The sequence below is a fragment of the Sturnira hondurensis genome, unplaced genomic scaffold, assembly GCF_014824575.4.
Source record: "Sturnira hondurensis isolate 20B ecotype Veracruz unplaced genomic scaffold, ASM1482457v3 Scaffold0021354, whole genome shotgun sequence".
Classification (NCBI taxonomy): Eukaryota; Metazoa; Chordata; class Mammalia; order Chiroptera; family Phyllostomidae; genus Sturnira; species Sturnira hondurensis.
In genome coordinates, this window is record NW_028093985.1 from 9,241,150 (window position 1) to 9,262,797 (window position 21,648).

The 21,648-nt window shown below is 34.2% G+C and overlaps 1 protein-coding gene across 3 annotated transcripts in view; it reads left to right on the forward strand.

Moving 5' to 3' along the window:
• XRCC4 (X-ray repair cross complementing 4) overlaps window positions 1-21,648 on the forward strand; it is a 209,944-nt gene that overhangs the window by 921 nt on the left and 187,375 nt on the right. For all 3 annotated transcript variants that reach the window (XM_037032053.1, XM_037032055.1, XM_037032054.1), the window contains exon 2: window positions 20,936-21,084. In XM_037032053.1, the coding sequence (XP_036887948.1) occupies window positions 20,946-21,084 (139 nt within the window). In that variant the 5' untranslated portion in view covers window positions 20,936-20,945. The remainder of the gene's footprint in view (window positions 1-20,935; window positions 21,085-21,648) is intronic.

Genomic DNA, 21,648 nt, shown 5'->3' on the forward strand with positions numbered 1-21,648 from the left:
TCCGCTCCCTAAAGTGAACTCTGGCTCTAATCGTATAGTTTATTTTTTTTCTCAGGCAGCGTGTTAGTTTTTTTCAGAATGTTAGTTTTTAAATTATTAACTCAGAAAGTGGATAGAGAAAAAAAGGGAAGGATACTCAGGTGTTGATTTGTATGCAGTATTTGGCCAAACTATGAGCCTGGTATTAAGGGCAACATGGTGATTAAAACATTTGATTTCTGCTATCTGTTACTACATTGCTTGCTACCACACACAATTGGCCTTTTTAAAAAATATAACTAACTTTACTCTTGAATTTACTGAATTGTCAAGAGTTGGTCAAATATACAATTTTGGCAAGGATTTACTGAGCTTTATTAGGGGAATAGTGCAGCAGAGGAATAAAGATGACTTGTTCCTCAGATAAATGTGATGGGCATGGGAAAGAGGGGAGAATCAAATGTATAAAAAATGTACAGGATCCTCTTCCTATCACAAAACAGGCCACTCAAATGAAACAAACTTGGCTTAGTTATGGAAGTTATGTTGTGCAACTCATCAGGCTTGATTTCCAAAGGAGAGAACATGTCCGTAGACTTCACAACTGTTTTTGCTTTCCTGTGAAGATCGTCTTGATCTTTATGAACACTTAGGGGTAATACTTATTTGCAAAGCCATGTTTCAAGCTTCCTGTGAAGAGCACTGGGGCTCTGAAGTTAAAGATCACAGTTGATTTGCTATATTTATGGATTACAGTTAATTTTAGGCCGTGGGCACTTAATGTACTTCAGCTTCAAAATGTAGTTAAGAACAATATTGGCCAGTTATATTAAAGTTATCCATTGAGGGACACAAATGGTAATAGATGAAGTTGAACATATATGTGTAATTTTTTTTCATGTAACAGCAAACAGAATTAATCTAACCTGTGGTGAGAGGTGGGGAGTTAGTAATTGAGCTCCATGGTCATTAAGCACATAAACCCCCTGCTTTTGGTTTTCCAAAAACCAAAAGCAGGGGGTTTAAATTAGTTCACTGCCAATGAACTAATGCACTTAATTTAAGTACTGTCTTCCATTGCTAAATACTTTAAAAGTCTCCTTTCTGGCAGCTCTGCTATGATTTCTCACTTCTTACTAAATAATCTTACATCCTTTTCTTACTAAAAATAAAACCTATCATTCCTTTGTTAAAGAATGATTGCTTCTCCTGCATCTAGAACAGTATTTTTGATTTTAGTTTCATGAGTTCCCTAGAATTTTATTTAAAAATAGTGCATATTTGTATATATTCCTGTAGCGAGAGTGCGTAGGCTTCTTCATTGTTATGAGAATGAAATGAGTTAATGCAAGTAAATCATCTTGCCAAGAATTTGGCATTTAATAAGCACATGATAACTTACCTATTGTGTGCCTGGCTTTCTCTTTCACTAAATTAAAAATTCCTTGAAGGGGGAGATAATGCTGTAGAGCTGATTGACTTGCATGTTAGGCACTCAGCAAAAGGTTTTTGAAATAAATTAGTATTGCTTTTATACCCCCAGACCATTTTCTTCCCCTTTTTTCTTTTTGCTTTGTATCTAGTATTGAGTTGGAAGGTTTTCTTTTATATGATTTCCCAGTTTTTAAAAATGCACTGATATTCACATATATTAAATGGTTTTACTTAACTGCTTGCTTTCTCTGATCCGCAAGTAGCCTCCATAGTCTAAGGTTGACGATCCTTGTGTTCTAGTGTTTGTCTTTGCTCTTTTTTTGCCTCTTCTTTTTAATTCTCTTTTCCCATGGCTATTAGATTAAGACCCATAATTTTTTTCTAGCCTGAGTCTTATTCCTCTTACTTAAGAAATACTTCTCTTCACCTTTTCCTCTACTTCCAAACCGATTTATTTGTTCTTCTGAACAAAATTCCTTTGAGTTCTATATGATCCAGATCTCAATTTATTTTTCGTTTATCTATTCTTTCTTGTGTGGAGGAGGAAAAAAATAACTTTCCCTCCTACTCTTATAAAGTTCTGTCTGAGCTAATAAGTCAAATTAACATGAGACATATTAACAGGAGAAAATGACCAAGTTTATTACATGTGTGTATACGGGGGTTCCATAAGAATATGAGAGTAGAGAACGAACTGGGCAGTTAAGCACAAATGCCACTTTGAACCCCAGAGAAGGAGTAAGGGGTAGAGGTTTGGGACTGCATAGAGGAGGGGGCAAACACATGGAGATAGAAAAGCTAGTGTTTGGCAAATAAATGTTTCCTGGGCTATCTTTAATAATGGATACAGAGAGGACTGATTAAATGAGCCTTGCTAGTTTCTTTCTCATTAAATACTAGTTCTTCCTGGAGCAGGTTCTCTGTCTAAATTCTTTTAGGCAGTTGGGGGAAGGTTAAAGGCATTTCCTGAATCATTTGTTTCTTTTTAAAAAAACTAACAAGATAATATCTCATAGGCGTATTTTGGGGTGGCAAACTCTGCTTGCCTCACTTGAGACCATTTCAAAATGACTGCTGCTCTCATGCTCCCCCAAAATGCTTTTGTTGGTGTCACCAGTGATCTCTAGGTGTTGATCATTCTTGGTTCTTACCGTATTTGACCTGTGGGCAGCCTTTAACAAACTTGATCGTTCTTTTCTTCATGATATATTTTCTTCACTTGATTTCCAGGATTCTACACTGTTGGTTTTTCTTCTCTTTTTTGGTTGCTCCTTCTCAGTCTTCGTTCTGTTCTTTCTGATCACTTATTATTGAAGTGCTCCAGGGCTCAATCTTCAGTTCTTTTCTTGGTCTACACTCCCTCTTGATGATATTAAGGTGACTTTAAATGTCATCTGTATATGTTTTCATACCAAGTGCATATTCCTAGTCCCCTCTCTCTCTGAACTCTGGACTCACATATCTAGTTTTCTACCTCCATATCTCCAGTTGTTTATTCAAAATTATTCAGACTCGAGTGACACATACCAAACTCCTTTTACATCCAAACCTGTTCCATTCTTCCTCATCTCAGTTGATGGCAACTCTGTAAAGCCAGTTGCTAAAAAATATTTGTAGTCATTACCGACTTTCTCTTACGTTCTATCAAATCCATCAGCAAATCCTATTTGACTCTCCCTAAACTACATCTGGAATCTGTTTCCTACTCTTCCTGCTGTTAGTGTACGGATCATCTCCCACTTGGACATCTGGTAGTAGCCCCTATCATTTCTTGTTTGGATTTCTATCTGGTCTACGTGCTTTCCTCAATCCTTGCCTCTCTACATTCTGATCTCACACAATAGCTACAGGGTACTTTTAAATGTAAATAAAAATTGTATTAAAATGTAAGATTCTAAATATAACATGCTATCCTAGATTGGGTCCTGTAATAGACAAAAGATATTAGTGGGGAAAAAAAAAACTGGTGAAATCTGATCAAGATAATAGTAGTGCATCAATGTTGGTTTCTTTGTTTTGATAAATGCACCATGGTTATAAAATTTGTTAATATTAGAGGAAACTGGGTGAGGGGTATATGGGAACTCTATTATCTTTGCAACTTTTTTCTCAGAATTATTCCAAAATAAAAATTTTATTAAAAAAGAATGTCACATTGCTTTTTTTGTTCTAAAACCTCTCGTGACTTTTTGTTTGCCTCCTGGTAAAAGCCAACCTTCTTATATCGGCCTACAAGATTTTACATAATCTGGTTTTCCATTATTTCTCTGACTTTAGTCATTTGTGTTCTCTGCTCCCTCACTCTGTTCTAGGCATACTGGTTACCTTATTTCTTAGACACAGTAGGCCCATTCCACCTTAGGGACTTTGCACTGGCCGCTTTCTCTATTTGGAATGCTTCTTCATAGACATCCACACAACTATTTCCTTTACCTCCTTTGTGTTCAAATGCACCTTTTCGATGAAGCCTACTTAAACTTCCTAATAAAATTGCAGCTTTACAACAAATTCCCCTTTCCCCCAAAATGCCTCTCTGTACTCCCAGTTTCCTCTTTTCCTTTTACTATAGCACGTATCACCATATTTTTATATACTTATTAGGTGTATTTTTCATTGTTCACCTACTCCATTGAAATGTGAACTTCCCAAAGACAGGAGTTTTTATTGGTTTCGTTCCCTTATTAAAGTTAAAACACTGTCCAAGGCATAGATGTGCATAGTATGTTTTGGTTGAATAAGTGAGCTTGATTGGAAATTTGAATTTGTAATTCTGGGTTTACAGTCAGTCTGAACATTGAATTATTTTTCATTTCCACATACCATGGTATTTCTTGCCTCCAAGCCTTTGCTCATGCAGGTTCTTCTGCCTGGAATGCCTTTCCTTATCTTTTTCCTTCCACCCCCAAGTCATTTTCATCCTTTAAGATTTATATCTTTAAAAATGTAACTCAAGGAAGCCTTTCATGAACAGTCAAGCTGGCTTATGTGCTACTTTTCCCAGGAGCTCCCACCCTGCCTCTGTACTTTACGAGCTTGTAAAATGCTTCTGTGTGTTTCTGTCTCACTAGAGAGCTGGGAATGGGGCCTGTTCATCTTTGGGATATCAAAGCCTGGGTACAGGTAGTCAAGGGACATTTTAATGCACTGGCATGATCAGAGTTGATCAGCTGTCAGGCAGTAGAGGTTTAATTTCAGGCATGGTATTCTGAGTGTAAAATCAACACTATTTGTTATACTCAGTTTTCTAGGGAGAGGGTGGACTGTAAAACAGTAGAAAGATGGTTCTTTTCATACAGCTAGGAAGTAGTTCACGTATTTCATAGCCCTGGGCGATTTGCTTCTTGTCATTTGTGAAGCTGCCAGTGCTGATGAAGAAGTGAGTTTTGCTTTTTTTTTCTAAGACAGTGCCTGAAGTAAACGCACAAAAGGTTATAATAGTAAGCAAATTTTAAGTGTTGATGAAATTGGGCCTTTCTTGGGAGAAGAATACTGCTAAAGACTTTTGTTGAAATAAGAAATTTCTTCCAGAATTCCAGACTGCTCCTGAGATACTTGTGCTTTTGTTGATGGCAGTACTGCCAATAGTTACAAATTAAACTTTCACTTGTGTGCCGTGGGGAGATCCCAGGATAGTTACAGGACATTGGGAAGGTTTTCTCCAAGTGATACGGAAATTTGCCCTTAAGGTTGAATTGATGATGACTAGTTTGTTAACATTTCAACCACTTTTTATGGTTCACACTCTGAATTCAAGCTGTCCTCTGAAAATCATCATCCTTGCAGTCTGTAAACCAATCTATAATTTTGCCTATCTTTTGGCCTAACAAAAAAGTAAATAATTTAACTATAAATACTGAAAGGTTTCAGTGACTTTCAACACCAGCAGTGAAGTTGAGAAGGATTAGGCTTGAGATTAACCAAAAACAAATATTACTTGGAAGACACTCCTGAATTTGTGCCTTTTTTCTGTGAGCTTACTCATCCTGCTGAAGTGACAAAAATGCAGAAGTAAACAAAGAGCTTAATCTGGTCTTTGTCTGAGAGGGTGCTTTTAACTTACTTGTAATTTTATCTGAACATTTAATGAGAATTTTGTTGAATCAAGAAAGAACTCAATTGGAACAGAAACAATTGGCTGCTAAGAAATAAGATGCTGCTATTGTTGAAGAGACTCATCAAAGTCCTGACAAAAGAAATATTGACATGCTGAGATATGTCAATATTTACCATAGGATTTGGAAGTTGCCAAGTTCCTGTTTAAGAAATATGACCTTAGCATTGAACACAAGTATATCAATAAATAAGGAACATGTTCAAATGAACAGCTGCTCAAAGAAAATAGGATAACATCTGTTTAAACGCAGGGCACTTAAAAACTTACATTTAAAAAATTATTGATGCCTCTTTGGTAATTTGTAGGTAGATGTTTCTACTATGTAGTATACTGATGTAGTTCCATATGTGTGCTTCACTTAAGTGCTTTTAAAAAATGACACCGTGTTTGTAATGCATAACTTTGTAAATTAGTTGTGCTATGATACTCATATAAATTGAATTTTAAAAAATGCTTTCTTAATATTGTGTTTAGGAACCAACCTCTTCATTTTAAGCATTATTATTATCAAAATTGTCTCAAGCCATGACTTAGATACAACTTCTGGGAACTAAAGTTCGTGCTCTGAGAATTTAGCAATAGAAAACCTAAGAGATTTTTGAAGTTAAAATGTGAAGGAAATTTGTCCTGGTTATTATCTGTGAACCATGTCTCAGAAGAAAATCTGTGAAGGAAAGAGTGAGTGAGGTCTGTATGTTTGGTTGAATGCCACAGGTCACCACTGTAATTCCCGTATGAATATCACTGCAATGTAACAGCATTTGGTGCAACGTGGAAGAATGTTGAACCTTCTATATCAAATCGTTGGAACCACACAATCTTATGTCTGTTAGGCAGATTTATAAAAAAAGGTTAAACTTCATTTTTTGAATGATAGTCCTAAAAACAGTCATAGAAGGTCATGAAAAAATGGGTATTGGGACTGCTCCTGTTGTTGCTTTTCTGATGGTAGAGATCGATGGCTTTGACTTAGCTAGGTAGTCATTTAACCACATAGTGTTATGTTTATATTATGAAGAATGGACGCAAAGTGCAATTGAGGTATATATTCTGGGGAAGCTGTATTTTTATCTACAAATACCTTGATAAACATGAAATAACAAAATTGCTTAGAGGTTCACAAAAGACTGTTAACCTATTTTCAGTATGTTAAAGATAGAAGGGGAAGAACCATAGTTTTAAAATTTAAATTGGTTGGATCTTTCTTTTAAAGAGAACTTTCCCAGTGTTTTGATATAAAATGTTGAGCTTTAAGGAGAAAACACTAGACTTACTACTTAGTGATTTTTAACACTTGGGAAACTTTTTTTTCCATATAACCAAGGCTTGAATCTTTGTTTTGAATAGATATGATTTTCTTCTAGAATTATTAGGGCCTTATGCAACATATTTACCAGTTGCCTCCTTGAACCATGTGTTACGAGTTATTTACTATGTAGCAAGAAGTTTCCCAGTTTGCAAAGTGTTCTGTGTTTTAGATTTGATGATAGTGTAAGCATAGTAAGTTTAACATGTAAAACTTCTTGTTTGATGTTGAATATTATGAGTTTAATACAGTGTTTCCAAAAGTGTGTGGTGCTCACGTATCACTGATAGAATATACACAGTTGCTTGCCTATAACTGTTTTACAGGGACTATGAAATAATCAAGGTTAAGAGAATTAAATAACTTGAAGTACACACAACCAGTGAATGACAGTGAGAATACATCCTGAATTCTGTCTGAATCCAAAGCCTGACACAAGGTAGCTAAAGCAAAAAGGAATTTCTGGTCCTCATACCTAAAACAACCATGGTTAGATCTAGATTCTGATGCTGCTGGAATCCAATCTGAGCTGCTGCCTACCCCTCAGTTCCATTTTTTGCTCTCTTGATTTTGTTCTCAACAGTTTCACACTCACAGTGTCATAACACTAAACCCACAGAGAAGAATCTGTATCTTTTATGATGCAAAGAAAAGTCTTGGGATTGAGTCTCAGTGGTCTGCCTTGTTCTAACTTGAATCATGTGATTATCTCTCTGAATCTTGCTTATCTCTGAATCAGTCACTGGGGATTAAAATGAAATGTTGGCTTACTCCAGGTCTGTGTTATACTCTTGGAACATGGGGCCAAAGTCAGCTTGCCCAATAGCAGAGGTCGTATCACCTAGAGTTTTGTTGCTACAAGTAGGGGAAGTGTATTGGGTGGCAAAAATCAACAAACTGTCTAAATGAACACATTTAACCTGAATTACGTGGGACATGGATCATGATACTGATGTTATTTTCTGACCAATGTTTGGTAATAGCTAAAATACCAAGTACTTTTGGGAAGCTATTGTTTTTTAAGGAACATAGAAGGAAAAAAATATAAGCTACAGTTATGCAAACTAGTATAGATTAAATGAATTTATCCATTTAAGTTAGGCTGATTATTTGCCAGGAACTATACTAGATATTTGATTCATATGTTAAGAAATCTAAGATGGGATAATACTAATGATATGCCAAGTGTGGGAAATTTTGGAAAATATTATTACTTTTGGTATCTTTATTGTGGGTATTATGTGCAACCATTGAATATTTATAGGAAGTGGCTTATATGTTGAATATTTTGTTATGTTAATTTTTATACATTTTGGCCTTAAGATAAAATTATTCATGTATAGCCAATAAATATTACAATACTTTTAGATATTTTTGATTATCAGCTCCTCAGTTATAAAAATATTTTCTGATATTTGATATCGTTGATTCTGTGTTGCACTACAAAATTTGCCACTGCATTATGCTCCAGGGTTCCTGGTATAATGCTTATCAGATATGAGTGTTTAACAAAGAGCCATTATTGAGTCTAATAATTCTTTGGACAGGCTTCTAAGTGTTGAAGTATTAAATTATATATTTAAGAATAAATTCATAATAGATGACTTTTCTCTTTTGATAAAAGTGTCATATAAATGAACAGAATCAGACTGATGTTCAAATAACACTTACTGAGAATTTTTATATATTTTACTATGGAAAATAGCAAGCATATTTAAAGGTAAAGCAAATGGATTCCCATGTACCCTAGCACAACATGTTATCGACTTACGGCCTGTCTCATTTCATTTATATCCTGCTCAAAATTCACTCTTCTAAATTATTATTTTTCTTTTTTAATAAAAGTAAAGTTTGTTTATAGCATTATGTAAGTTTTAAGTATACAACTTTATAGTTTGACATCTGTGTACACTACAAAGTGATAACTACTGGAAGTCTAGATACCATCTAACACCGTCTAAACAGTTCCCTCCCTTTTACCCCTCACTCCCCTGCGGCTCCCTGCCCTTCTTGTAACCTCCAGTCTGTTCTATGAGTTTGTTTGTTTTGTTTATTTGCTTTTTAGATTTCACATTTGAATGAGATAATAACAGCATTTTTCTTTCTTTGTGTGACTTACTTTACACAATACCCTCAAGATCTATCCATGTTGTCATAAATGGCAAGATTTCATTCTTTTTCTATACTTTAGTAGTAGTCCTGTATGTGTTCTCACATCTTCTTTATCCATTCACCTTTAGTAGTAGCCCTGAATAGGCACTTCAGTTGTTTCCATGTATTGGCTATTGTAAATAATGGTGCAGAGAACATAGTGGTGCATGCATATATCTTTTCAAAGTAGTATTTTTTATTGTTAGGATAAATACCCAGAGGTAGAATAGATGATCATATGGTAGTTCTATTTTTATTTTGAGGACTCTCCATACTGTTTTTCATGGTGGCTGTACCAACTTACATTCCTACCAACAGTGTGTGAAGTTGTTCCTGCACATCCTCTCTTTCTTGCTTTTTTTGGATGACAGCCATTCTAACAGGTATGAGATGATATTTCACTGTATTTTTTATCTATGTTTCTCTAATAATTAGTGATATTGGGCTTTTTTTCATGTGCTTGTTGGTCATTTGTATATCTTCTTTGGAAAAATGTCTATTCAGATCCTCTACCCATTTTTTGTGTTGTTTTGTTGTTGAGTTGTCCAAATATTTTATGTATTTTAGATATTAACACTTTATTGGACATTTGATGTACAAATACCTTATATGCAGTAGATTGCTTTTTCATTTTGATGATGGTTTTCTTCACTGTGCAGAAGTTTTTTAATAGGATGTACTTCCACTTGTTTATTTTTGCTTTCATTTCCCTTGTCTTTGGGCTCAGATCCACAAAAATGTTGCTAAGAGTCATAGCAAGGAGCTTACCACCTGTGTTTTCTTTTAGGAAATTTATGGTTTTAGTTCTTAAAGTTAAGTCTTTAATCCTTTATGTTAATTTGGCTTTTGTTTATGTAAGATGTGGCTTAGCTTCATTCTTCTACATGTTACTGTCTAGTTTTCCCAGCACCATTTATTGAAGAGACTCTCCATTCTTGTCTCCTTTGTCATAATTTTTTTTAATTGAATTTGTTGGGGTGACATTGGTTAATAGGGTCATATAGTTTTCTTTTGTTAATACTATACTGTTTGATTACTATAGCTTTGTAGTATAGTTTGAAATAGCAGCATTTTGTTCTTTTCAAGATTGCTTTGGCTATTTGGGATCTTTTGTGGTCTCATAGAAATTTTAGAATTTTTCTAGTTCTGTCAAAAATGCTCTTGGATTTTGACAGGGCTTGAGTCTGTAGATTGGTTGGGTTATATGGACATTTTAATAATATTAATTCTTCCAATATATTAGTATGGAGCCTTTTCATTTATTTGTGTCTTCTTTAGGGTGTTTTTTTTTTTTTTTTAGATTTTATTTATTTATCTTTAGAGGGAAAGGGGAGGAGGAAGAGAGAGAGAGAAATATCAATGTATGGCTGCCTCTCATGCATCCCCTGCTGGGAACTGGCCCAAAACCCAGGCATGTGCCCTGACTGGGGATCAAACTGCAATCCTTTGGTTTGCAGGCCCACACTCAATCCACTGAGCTACACCAGCCAGGGCAGTTTGTGTCTTCTTTAGTTTTATAGTTCTCATTGTCCAGGTCTTTTACCTCTTTGGTTAAATTACTTCCTAGATATTTTATTCTTTGGATGCAACAGTAATGGGATTGTTTTCTTAATTTCTCCTTCTCATTGTTTTTTATTAGTGTAAAGAAATACCACAAATTTCTGTAAATGGATTTTGTGTCTTGCAACATTACTGAAGTCATTTATTAATTCTAACAGTTTTTTTTAAATGTAGTTTTAAGGCTTTTCTATATTGTATCATGTCTGCAAACAGTGACAGTTTTAATTCTTTCTTTCCAATATGGATGCCTTTAATTTATTTATTTTCTTACCTAATTCATGTGGTAAGGACCTGAGTACTGTGTTTAGTGAAAGTGGTGAGAGTGGGCATTCTTTTTCTGTTCCTGAACTTAGGGGAAAAGTTGCAGCTTTTCACTGCTGAGTCTGAGGTTAGTCTGTCATTTATGGGGGCTTGTCATTTATGGTATTTATTACGTTGAACTATGTTCTCTGTATACTTATTTTGTTGAGAGCTTCTCATAAATGAGTGTTGAATTCTGTCAGAATTTTTGCATGTATTGAGATGATCACATGATTTTTATCATTGATTTTGTTACTGTGGTATATGAATTTGCTTGATTTATGGGTATTGAACCATTCTAGTGCCTTTGGAATAAACCTGACTTGATCATGGTATGTGACCTTTTAATGTATTACTGAATTTGGTTTGATAATATTTTGTTGAGGACTTCTGCATCTATGCTCATCAAGAATATTGGCCTGTGATTATCTTTTCTTGTGGTATCCTTGTATAGTTTGGGTATGAGGGTAATGTTGGTATTGTAAAATGAGTTTGGGAGTGTTCCCTCCTCTTAAAATTTTTGGAAGACTTTGCAAAGTATTAGTATTAAATCTTCTATAAATGTTTGGTTCACTAGTGAAATTGTCTGGTCCTGGACTTTTGTCTTTTGGAGAGGTTTTTGATTACTGATTTAATCACCTTACTAGTAGCTGGTCTGTTTAGATTTTCTATCTTTCATGATTCAGTCTTGGAAGATTGTTTATTTGCTAGGATTTTGTCCATTTCCTCTAGGTTTTTCAATTGTTGGCATATAATTGTTTATAGTAGTTTTCATGATCCTATATTCCTGTGGTATGAGTTGTAATTTCTTTTTCATTTCTGATTTTATTTTGAGTCCTCTGTCTTTTTATAGGGTAGTTTAGCTAAAGGTTTGTCAATTTTGTTTTTCTTTCAGAGAACCAGCTCTTACTTTCATTGATTTTTTAAGTTGTGTTTTTAGTCTTTATTTCATTTATTTCCACCCTGATCATTATTATTTCCTTTCTTCTATTAAATTTGGGTTTCATTTGTTCTTCTCTTTCAAATTCTTGTAAAGGTAAAGTTAGATTGCTTATTTGAGATTTTTCTTGTTTCCTGAGGTAGGCCTGCATTGCTATGAACTTCCTTCGTAGAACTGCTTTTGTTATGCCCCAAAATATTGGTATATTGTGTATCTGTTTTCATGTACGTCTATGAATTTTTTATTTCTCTTTTGACTTTTTGATGACCCAATGGTTTCTTAGTAGTAGGGTGTTTAATTTCCACATTTTTGTGGTTTTTCTCTTGTAATTACTTTCTAGTTTCATACCACTGTGGTTGGAAAAGATGCTGTACAGTTTCAGTCTTGAATTTATTGAAATTTTTTGTGCCCGAACATGAGCCATCCTAGAGAATGGTCCATGTCACTTGAGAAGAAAGTGTCTTCTGTTGCTTTTGGGTGGAATGTTCTGTAACTGCCTATTAACTTCAAGTGGACTAATCCGTCTTTTAAGGCTGATCTTTCTTTATTGATTTTCTGTCTTATTGATCTATCAATTGATGTAATTGGGGTGTTAAAGTTCTCTACTATTATTGTATTGTTGTCATTATTTCCCTTTAGGTTTGTTAATATATAGTTTATATGTTTTCTTGCTCCTATGTTGGGTGCATATATATTTACAAATGTTATATCTTCTTGATGGATTGACCCCTTTATAATTATGTAATCACCTTCCTTGTTTTTTATTACAGTCCTTGGTTTAGATTCTCTTTTTTATATGAATATGGCTACACTAGCTTTCTTTTCATTTTTATTTGCATGGAATATCTTTTTCTGTTTCTTCAAATTCAGTCTGTTTGTCCTTACCTCTGAAGTGAGTCTCATGTAGGCAGCATATAGATGAGTCTTCTTTTTTTTTTTTATTCATTCAGCCACTCTGAATCTTTTACTGGAGCATTTAGTTCATTTACATTTAATGTAATTATTAATAAGTATGTACTTATCATATGCTGTTACTTGTTTTCTGTTTTTTATAGTTTTTCTCTCTTTTTCTCTTTCCTTGTGGTTTCATGACTTTTTTGAGTGTTTAGATTCTTTTCTCATTTTCTCTTGTGTATTTAGTGTAAGTTACTGATTTGTGATTACTGTGAGTTTCATATATAACATTCTATGGATGTAACAGTCTCTTTTAAGATGATAGCCACTTAAATTTGAACACATTCCAGAACTCTACATTTTTACTACCCTCCTTTCACATTTTGTATTTTATTTTTATTTATTTTTAGAGGGGATGAGAAGGAGAGAGGGAGAGAAACATCAATGTGTGGTTGCCTCTTATGCATCCCCTGCTGGGAACTGGCCTGCATCCCAGGCATGTGCCCTGACTGGGAATCGAACTGCAGCTGTTTGGGTTGCAGGCCTGTGCTCGATCCACTGAGCTACACCAGCCAGGGCTACATTTTGTATTTTGGATTTCACCTTTTGCATCTTCTTATTTTATGTATCCCTGAACTAATTATTGTCATTTAGTTAATTTCAGTACTTTTGTCTTTTAACCTTTGTATTTGCTTCATAAATGAGTGATCCACTAGCTTTACTATATATTTACCTTTTTTAGTGAGATTTTTACTTTTTGCATGTTTTCTTGTTATTAATTAGTGTCATTTCTTTTTAACTTAAATGAGCCCCTTTAACATTTCTTGTGAGTCTGGTTTAGTGGTGATGTACTTTATTAGTTTTTGCTTACTTTGAGAACTCTTCATCTCATTTTCAATTCTTAGTCATAAGCTTGTCAGCTAGAGAATTCTGTGTTGGAAGTTTTTCTCCTTTCAGCACGTGAATATGTTATACCATTCCCTTCTGGTCTGCAGAGTTTCATCTGAAAAAATCTGCTGGTAGCATTGTGGAGTTTCTCTTGTATGTAACACGTTGTTTTTATCTTGCTGCTTTTAAGATTCTCACCTAGTACATGTAAGGTTTGATAACATGCATAGTTTCAGGCGTCCAAGAGGAGGAGTCCCCTGTGGATAATGGGGACTAAGGTATATGGGCTTACACCTGACCCACATAACTCCTAGAGGCAGTAGGATTTTTACCATTGCTTTAAAAGTACGAGGGTTGGTTTACATTTTACTGCTAAAATGTAGGTACTGCAGGTACAGGTTCAGTTCAGTTTGGAAATGCATCGCCCAAGGGGACACAGAACTGAATTTTTGCTTGTATCTTGGAATTTCCTCCCAATAGAGTTGTCCAAAATATATGCAGAGATGTGTTTGAAATTGCATCATGGAAAGTGTGTAATTATTCATCCAGTTAGGAATGTAATCCTCATGTGCTGTTTATAATTTATTTGAACCATGTGAAATTGTCATTCTTCGTGGGTTAAAAATTGTTAAATATTGACAATTTCATGTCTCCTAAGTATTTTTCTGTGGCTGAATTTGGTAGTTTCACCAGTTGAGTACATGTTATAGGATTTTGTGCTTTCTTTTGAGCATTAACCCGTATTTGTACTCCCAGTATTATCACTCATTTCCTTGTCTGCCATTGGAAAATAGCGAGATAAATGGGTGTGGTTGTAAGTAAATGGTGGGTTTGTGAATGAGGACAAAGTACTGTGCAAGTCTTGTTCCTTTTCCACACAAATGCTCTTAGTTAAAATTCAGTTCCAGAGCAGCATGTTTTTTTTCATGTAGAAAAGACTATATAAGGTTAACTGATGGTGCTTCATTGGAATATCTTTACTTTTCTGAAAGTAAAACTTGAGATGTGTCAAAATTTTGAGGCTTAAGAAATTATAATTACTAAATTCTTAATGAAAAAAGGCTGTTGCTTAGTAAAGCTATATTTCAGGTATTATCTTATCTCTTTAGTTCTGTTAAGTGTCATTCTCACATGAAGCTCTGCAATTAGAACTGAAGTGTTCTTGTGAAAGTTCCCAAAATGATAAGTATACTCTCATTCATCTGTCCTTGTTTGTAATGAAGGTATCCTTTGATGAGTACAAAACAAGTCATAGTCTTGGAACTTTCAGTCCAATTTTAAGGGCATTTTGGAAACGTAGGTGTTAGATTTTATGTGAGAAATTTATTCAGGCCATTTTATTGTGTTTAAATACTTCATTGGCTAAGAGAAAGGAGAGAAAAGGATGTGAAATTTAAATACATCACTGAAACTAATAATTATTAATGGTATTTGTAAAAGATTAGCAGAGGAAATGAGCAATAACATGATATTCGGGATGGCAGCAGCTGGCATTCCACGGTCATAAGAGATAATTGAGATTGGATGTGACCATGACAAAGAAGGCTTATTTTTTAGATTTATTTTATATTTCTAATGCTTTATTTCTGAAGCATTAGATTGTTAATGTAATGTCTTCTTTGACCATCAGCTGTATGTTACAAGTTTTTTAATAAGATTATGCCCACAGTCTTCACTATATTTTATTCTTACTTAGGGTATCTGGGTTGCCAAGGGTTGGGAGGTTTCCCAGGATGTGAAGTTTTCTGTGTGAAACCCAGGAAAATCTCAGTTAAACTTGGACAGATGGTCATCTTGCATTCACTTTCAAAATTAATAGAATGGAAATAATTCTAACATGATTAGAAAGGTATTTAATAGTCCTGTAAATTCTTTACAAAGTTTAGAAATGTCTAACTTGAAAACATTATTTCAGCAAAGCATTTCTTTTATAGAAGGTTAGCTTGATATTTTTGTTTTAATTGCTTTGGAATTTTAAAGGTAAATTAATTTTGTGGTTATTTTTGAGAAAAACCTTAATGCCAACCAGCAATTTAATATGCTATTAATAATGAAAATGCTAGGAATACATCACTAATTAAAAATTTGTAGTGTAGGAATTACAATAATAAGATACACGTGAATAGTTAATGCTTTTTAAAATGCTAAACAAATGGGAAAATGGTTCTTTCTATTCTTTACACTTAGTTTTCCTGAACTGTTGTTGTATGATGTTTGTCTTATCAGAAGTAAATAGATCAGTGTTTGTTTTCTAAACCTTTCTTTCCTTTTTATCTAGCGGTTATATCTGGTCTTGTTCTTGAGTTTTTGTAATGTGATAGAAAAATTTGTCAGCACAATTTTGGTTAACAATTTACATTTTCTTTTTCTCCTTAAAAAAAATAAGGTCTCACAAAATAATATGATGAGAAATCTAATTACAGGCTACTAACATCATGCACTGTGTGTTCTTTTTTATTCCGAACTCACTTTAGGTATCAGCCTGCGTTTCTCAACAAGGGGGCACTTAAGTTTAATTGCTTCATTGGAAACATGCATTTAGTCCTTTCTGATCTGTAAGTACAACTCCTTGTCATAGCTGCAGAAGTTTGAACACCTGCAGCCCAAGCAGCTTGAAAAGAAAACATAACTTACTATAAAGGAAAATGAAAGAAGCTCAAGTTCAAAATGGTGTTATCAATGATACAGTGTTGTCCCTAACTTGAGCTGACCTAAGAGTGTTGGCTTCTGCACTGCTCCTTATCACCATCCAAAAGGGCATACAAAATTCTTTGTAAACTAATTTAAAAAGTGACTTGTTTATTCAGAGGCAACTGTGAATGGTATTTGTTCAGAGAGTAGATCACATCAATTGCATACCAGCCAACAACTTATTTCTCTTCTAAGAGAGAAGCCAAGTATCAAAGACACAAAGTACTAAAGATAAGCTTCTCAATTCTCAACTGTTCTGAGCCTCAATAAAGCTACTGATGTACAAATTGGGGTGGGACCCAGCTGTTTCCACCTGCAGGCTTGTCTTAGATCCTTGGCTCTGCCTGGGAGAGGTGCTCATACTAGGGGGACCTTTAGTGCCCTTAGAAAACAAAACCTGTCCCTTTTTATGGTCCTAATCAATCAGTCCCTGTAAAGAGGATTCCACCTCCTTTCTTCAAGTAGTCTTGGGGCAGCGGGAACCCAACAAACATAAAAACAACTGTGGTTGACTATTTGTTTACATGGCTGGAGAGTAAAGAGGTCATTGATTTGTTCTTACTGAATTGTAAAAGACATTCCAAGTTATCCTTTCTCCTCTTCTGTTGGTTCTCAGATATTTTGTATTGGATATTTGATGCGAGGGTGACCTCAGTAAGTAAAGAATGATGTATTTTCAAAACTGGTTCAAATAGTATATTATTAGGAAATTAGGACTCAGTTGGTACAGAGAAAACATGCCGGAGGCTATTTGAGACCCAAAATAGTTAAAGAAAACTGAGTTGTCACATTTGGCCTATTAATATGGTTTCAAACCTGAGTTTACTAAGATCTTTAAAGTAACATAATTTTGTCTTGTTGGTGAGTACCTAGATTTAATCAGAAAATTGGAAAATACTTGAAACATTAATAATTCAAAGCTGTTATTAAAACTAATCTAATTTTTAAATGTCATTGTAGGATTATTGAAATTAAAGCCCTTTGTATAATTGTGAGTAGGATGAGTTACTGACAAGCATTGGGGATATTGAATTTTAAACTAATTTGTCTTTATAATTTAAAATTTGTGACTTGTTTCAAATATGGTAGAAAATAACAGTGAAACCAGCTGCTGCTTTAGAGTAGTAATTCTAAGTGCTGTGTTTTTCTTTCACAAAGTTACATTGATTGCTAACAATAGCCATATTTCAGGAGGCACATTTGAGAAGAACTAGTCAGTGTAAGTGTATGTGTATTTGTGTGTTTGTATATAAGTTTTGCAGAGGCAAAATGTGGTCTTCAGAAGTACTTTCTATTACCCTCTCTCTCCTATTTAGATTTATGTCAGTTCCTCACTATGTGTTTTTCAATGCTTGGCATAGAAAAACAGTAACACATTTTCCAGCCATTTTCAAATTTCAGAATTACAGACCATGTAATTTACTGCATGTTAAGTGTATTGACTATTTGATCTAAAAGAAATATTCACAAATGGATAAAGCATTTCAGAATTAAGCACATCTAGGAAGAGATGGTCTTGATATAGGAAAATAAATTGACTAAATATTTAAAAATAATTTTTTATTGATTATGATGTAATTAACCCTACAAATTTACATATTTTAAAGATGTCAACAAGCTTAGTTGATATGACTAAAGTATGGTTAGTTTATAACTTTGCCTTTCACTGGGAAGCATAATAAATATTTTTCTGAGTAAACTTTAGGTGGAAATTAGAATTATTACTAGTTCTTCAATTTGGGGGTATCTTGTGCTCTTATTTTCTGATGGTTTTCTCTTCATTATGGGAGTTTCTCAGCTTCCTCGTGCTATGAGGTAGCACAGCCCTAGCATTCTACGACTGAGCGTTCTCCCTAACCCCAGAAGGCAGAGCTCTACGTAAGTCAGCCTTGTTTGGTGAAGGGCTGACAAAGCGAGTTGTCTTTATTTTCATATTCATTGTCAATCTAATGCTTTATTTATGAGAACATAATAGTTTTAAATTGAAAAAGGAAATGAAAAGTTCTGGTGTAAAACTTTGCTTTTCTTAAAACTTAATCAGTTGTCAGTGAAATGCCAATTAGTAATTTACTTCTGGATTTTTGTAGCAGTTATGTTTATTGGTCATAAAAAATTGAGGCAAATTTATGTTCCTACCTACAAATAAAAAGTTAAAGAAATTCTGTTAGCTTTTTTAGGATCATCTAATAAAGAGATTCATGCTATGTGATTAAAGAGTAATTATCTGTAGTTTTCCATCTCTGAAGTTCGTGCTTTTTCCTGGTTTTGACCTTTTAGAATGTTTAATTCTTTGCATATTTGTAACCTTTAGGGCATTTCTTTAGTTTTGTTTTTTTAGCTTCAACAGCTTATGCATCTTTTAATGATGTGCACATGGTCAAAGGATATTCCGGTATTAGAAAAAGGTAGTTTTTTGTTTTGAACTAAAAATAATGGTCATAGCATAGTCTAGTAAGTTTGAGGACAATCTGGGCAAGATTCTTGAGTGAATTACCAGAAGAAATGGTTTTTGAATTGGTAGGAAAAAAACCCTTAACATTAGAAATGAGAGTAGATTACTGAGAAAAAGTCTCAGTGTTAATTTATTCCCCCTTAAAAAAATAGTGTTGCTACACTGGTAGAGTAGGTAGGTTTGACAAAGGACTCTCCTAAATTTGTGTGACCTGAATGGAGACAGCAGCAGTGCACCTACTGAGTAGTGGTTGATGTCTCTGAGAGGCTGGTTCCTATTGACAAGCCACTGAAGTCTGTTCTTGAGCTTGTCCTGATAACATTTCACACACATGATTTTCATACTTAGGAGGGAGTTTTACCAGTTTTTTAAGTGGCAAGGTCAGGGAGAGATTGTAAATGTGCTGCATCACAGTAACAGAGTCACTATTCAATGTAACTTTGACAAGCTAATTGTAAAATATAAAATTGTACCCCTGCTGAGACAAAGAAACAATATTGAACCTTACACATATATTCAGCCACATAAATATAAAGAATAGTGTTTAATAAACAGTACTGTGTCAACTACATACATACATGGCAAATATATATCTTGACCTCTCCTGGACACAGTGCACAGAAATCAGTTCCAGATGAGTTGTAGATCGAAATGTGAGAGAGAAAATTTATAATGCTTTCAGATAACCATAAGAGAACATCTACGTGTCCAGAAAGTTCTTAAGCAGGGCACAAAAAGTATAACCATAAATATTTTGATAAATTAAGAACATTTCATCCAAAGATACTGTTATGAGAGTACGAAAGTAAATTACAGAGTGGGAGAAGGTACTCACGGTACATATTTCTATAAAAGGGTTAATATTTAAAATATAAAGAACAAATCAAGAAGAAAGAACAAATTTAAACAAGGACAAATCACTAAGAACATCAGTAAGAAAAAGACAACTGAACAGACACTACCCAAGACAGTTTACTCAAGAGCCCAACAAATATGTGAAAAGTACTCGTATCATTACTCATCAAGAAATTAGAATTCAATCTACAATGTAATACTACATAACTATCAAAGTGGAGAAAATTAAAAAGATGGGAAGTGTTTGTAAGGATGCAGGGCAAACTCTCATATTCCAAGTCGATTTTGGTACAAACATTTTAGAACGCTTTCGGCTGTGTCGTACTAAAACTGACCATATGTGTATACTCCGTAGGTGTTTGCTAGGACGTTTAGGGCAGTACTGTTCTCAGTAGTCAAAACCTGGAGAGTACTCAGGTGCCTGTCACTAGGAGCATGCATAAATGAATTGTACTTTATCTATGTAATGGAATAGTATACAACCATTAGCATGATCTACAACTCTAAGAAATAATTTGGATGAATTTCTCAAGTATAATGTTGAGCAAAAGAAGCCAGACAGAAAATAAATTATGCTGCATGGTTATATTTACATAAAAGTACAAAAACACTCAAATTCCAATCTCTGTTAGAAGTGAGAAGCGTGGTTATTTGGGGACATAGTGAGTGGAAGGGATGTATTGTGAGGATCAGTTCTTGTGTGGTAATGTTTTTGATTTAGGTATTTCTTACATGACTTTGCTCTATGTTATAAAGTTGTATTTTTGATATGTGTGCTTCTCCCTGTTTATAATACTTCAATACAAAGTTTTAAAAATGCAAACAAAATTGTGTTGCTTTTCAGCTGTGATACCTTAATATAACACGTTTCTATTACGGGGAGTTCTTGTGTCAGTGGACTGAGTGAGTCATCACTGAGCCCGAGAATTTTTTTCTTGGAGAAGGCATGACTGGGTACTGTGAACTCTTAGGTTCTGAGATTTTTTTCTTAGTGTTTGTGCTTATTCTCTTCTTTCATTTCAAACAGTCTTTCTCCAGACAGAGATAAGTCTGCTGAACCTTGTGCAAAATTTACTTGTCATATTGTTGGAGATAGTAGTTTTTATTTAGCTACGTAATTTGTGCAAATTATTTGCCATTTATGGGCCTCTGCTTTTCCCATCTAGAAAAGTTATGAATCAGTATTGAACAAAACTAGGACTTGTCGAGTTTGGTGGTTGGCTAACTAGTACAAGTACAATTGTACTAGTACTAGTACAATTTTTTAAAACTTATTTTTCTTGGTGCTATAGCTGAGAGACCAATACAGAAAACATTGCTGTTTGATAGTCAGTTTCTTGCAAAAATACTCATTTTATTCTTCTATAATAGGTGACCAGAAATGGAGAAAAAAATAAGCAGAATCTGCCTTGCTTCTGAACCTGATATAATTCACTTTTTACAAGTCACATGGGAGAAAACCCTAGGATCTGGTTTTGTTATTACACTTACTGATGGCCAGTCAGCGTGGACCGGGGCAGGTAATGTTAAAAGCAAAATTTCAGTAACTTGCTGTTTCACCTTCATTGGTACTTCAAATTAAAGTGCTTCTTTAACAGATTTTGGGTAAAATTAATGTAAATGCTTTTAATTGTTATTGATGTTTAATTATATACAAATTTGTAATATTTAATGCCATTTTCTATAATTAGTATTATTAGAAGGATAGATAAATAAACATGTGCTCCTGCAAATTCTGGTTACCGTTTGAGCCTTATTACTTGGACTTGACTTGACTTTTTAAATGACCTCTTTGTACAAAACATAAATACTACTTTTTACATGTATGTTTCCTGAGGATCTCAGGGAAATATTAAGGGTTGGAGAGGGGCTATAGTCTGGATCAAATGTTTGTGTTGGCTTGGAGGAATAACGTAGTTGTGCTTTTCATTTTATATACTTACGTTGTTTCAGTTATTTTCTTATGAACTTGTACCACGTGTGTAACAAAACCAAATAGAACTCAAGCCTAAAACATGTAATTCAAGGTTCAAACCTATATATATGAGATTTTGATAATTATTTTGTAAAATAGACTTTTGACT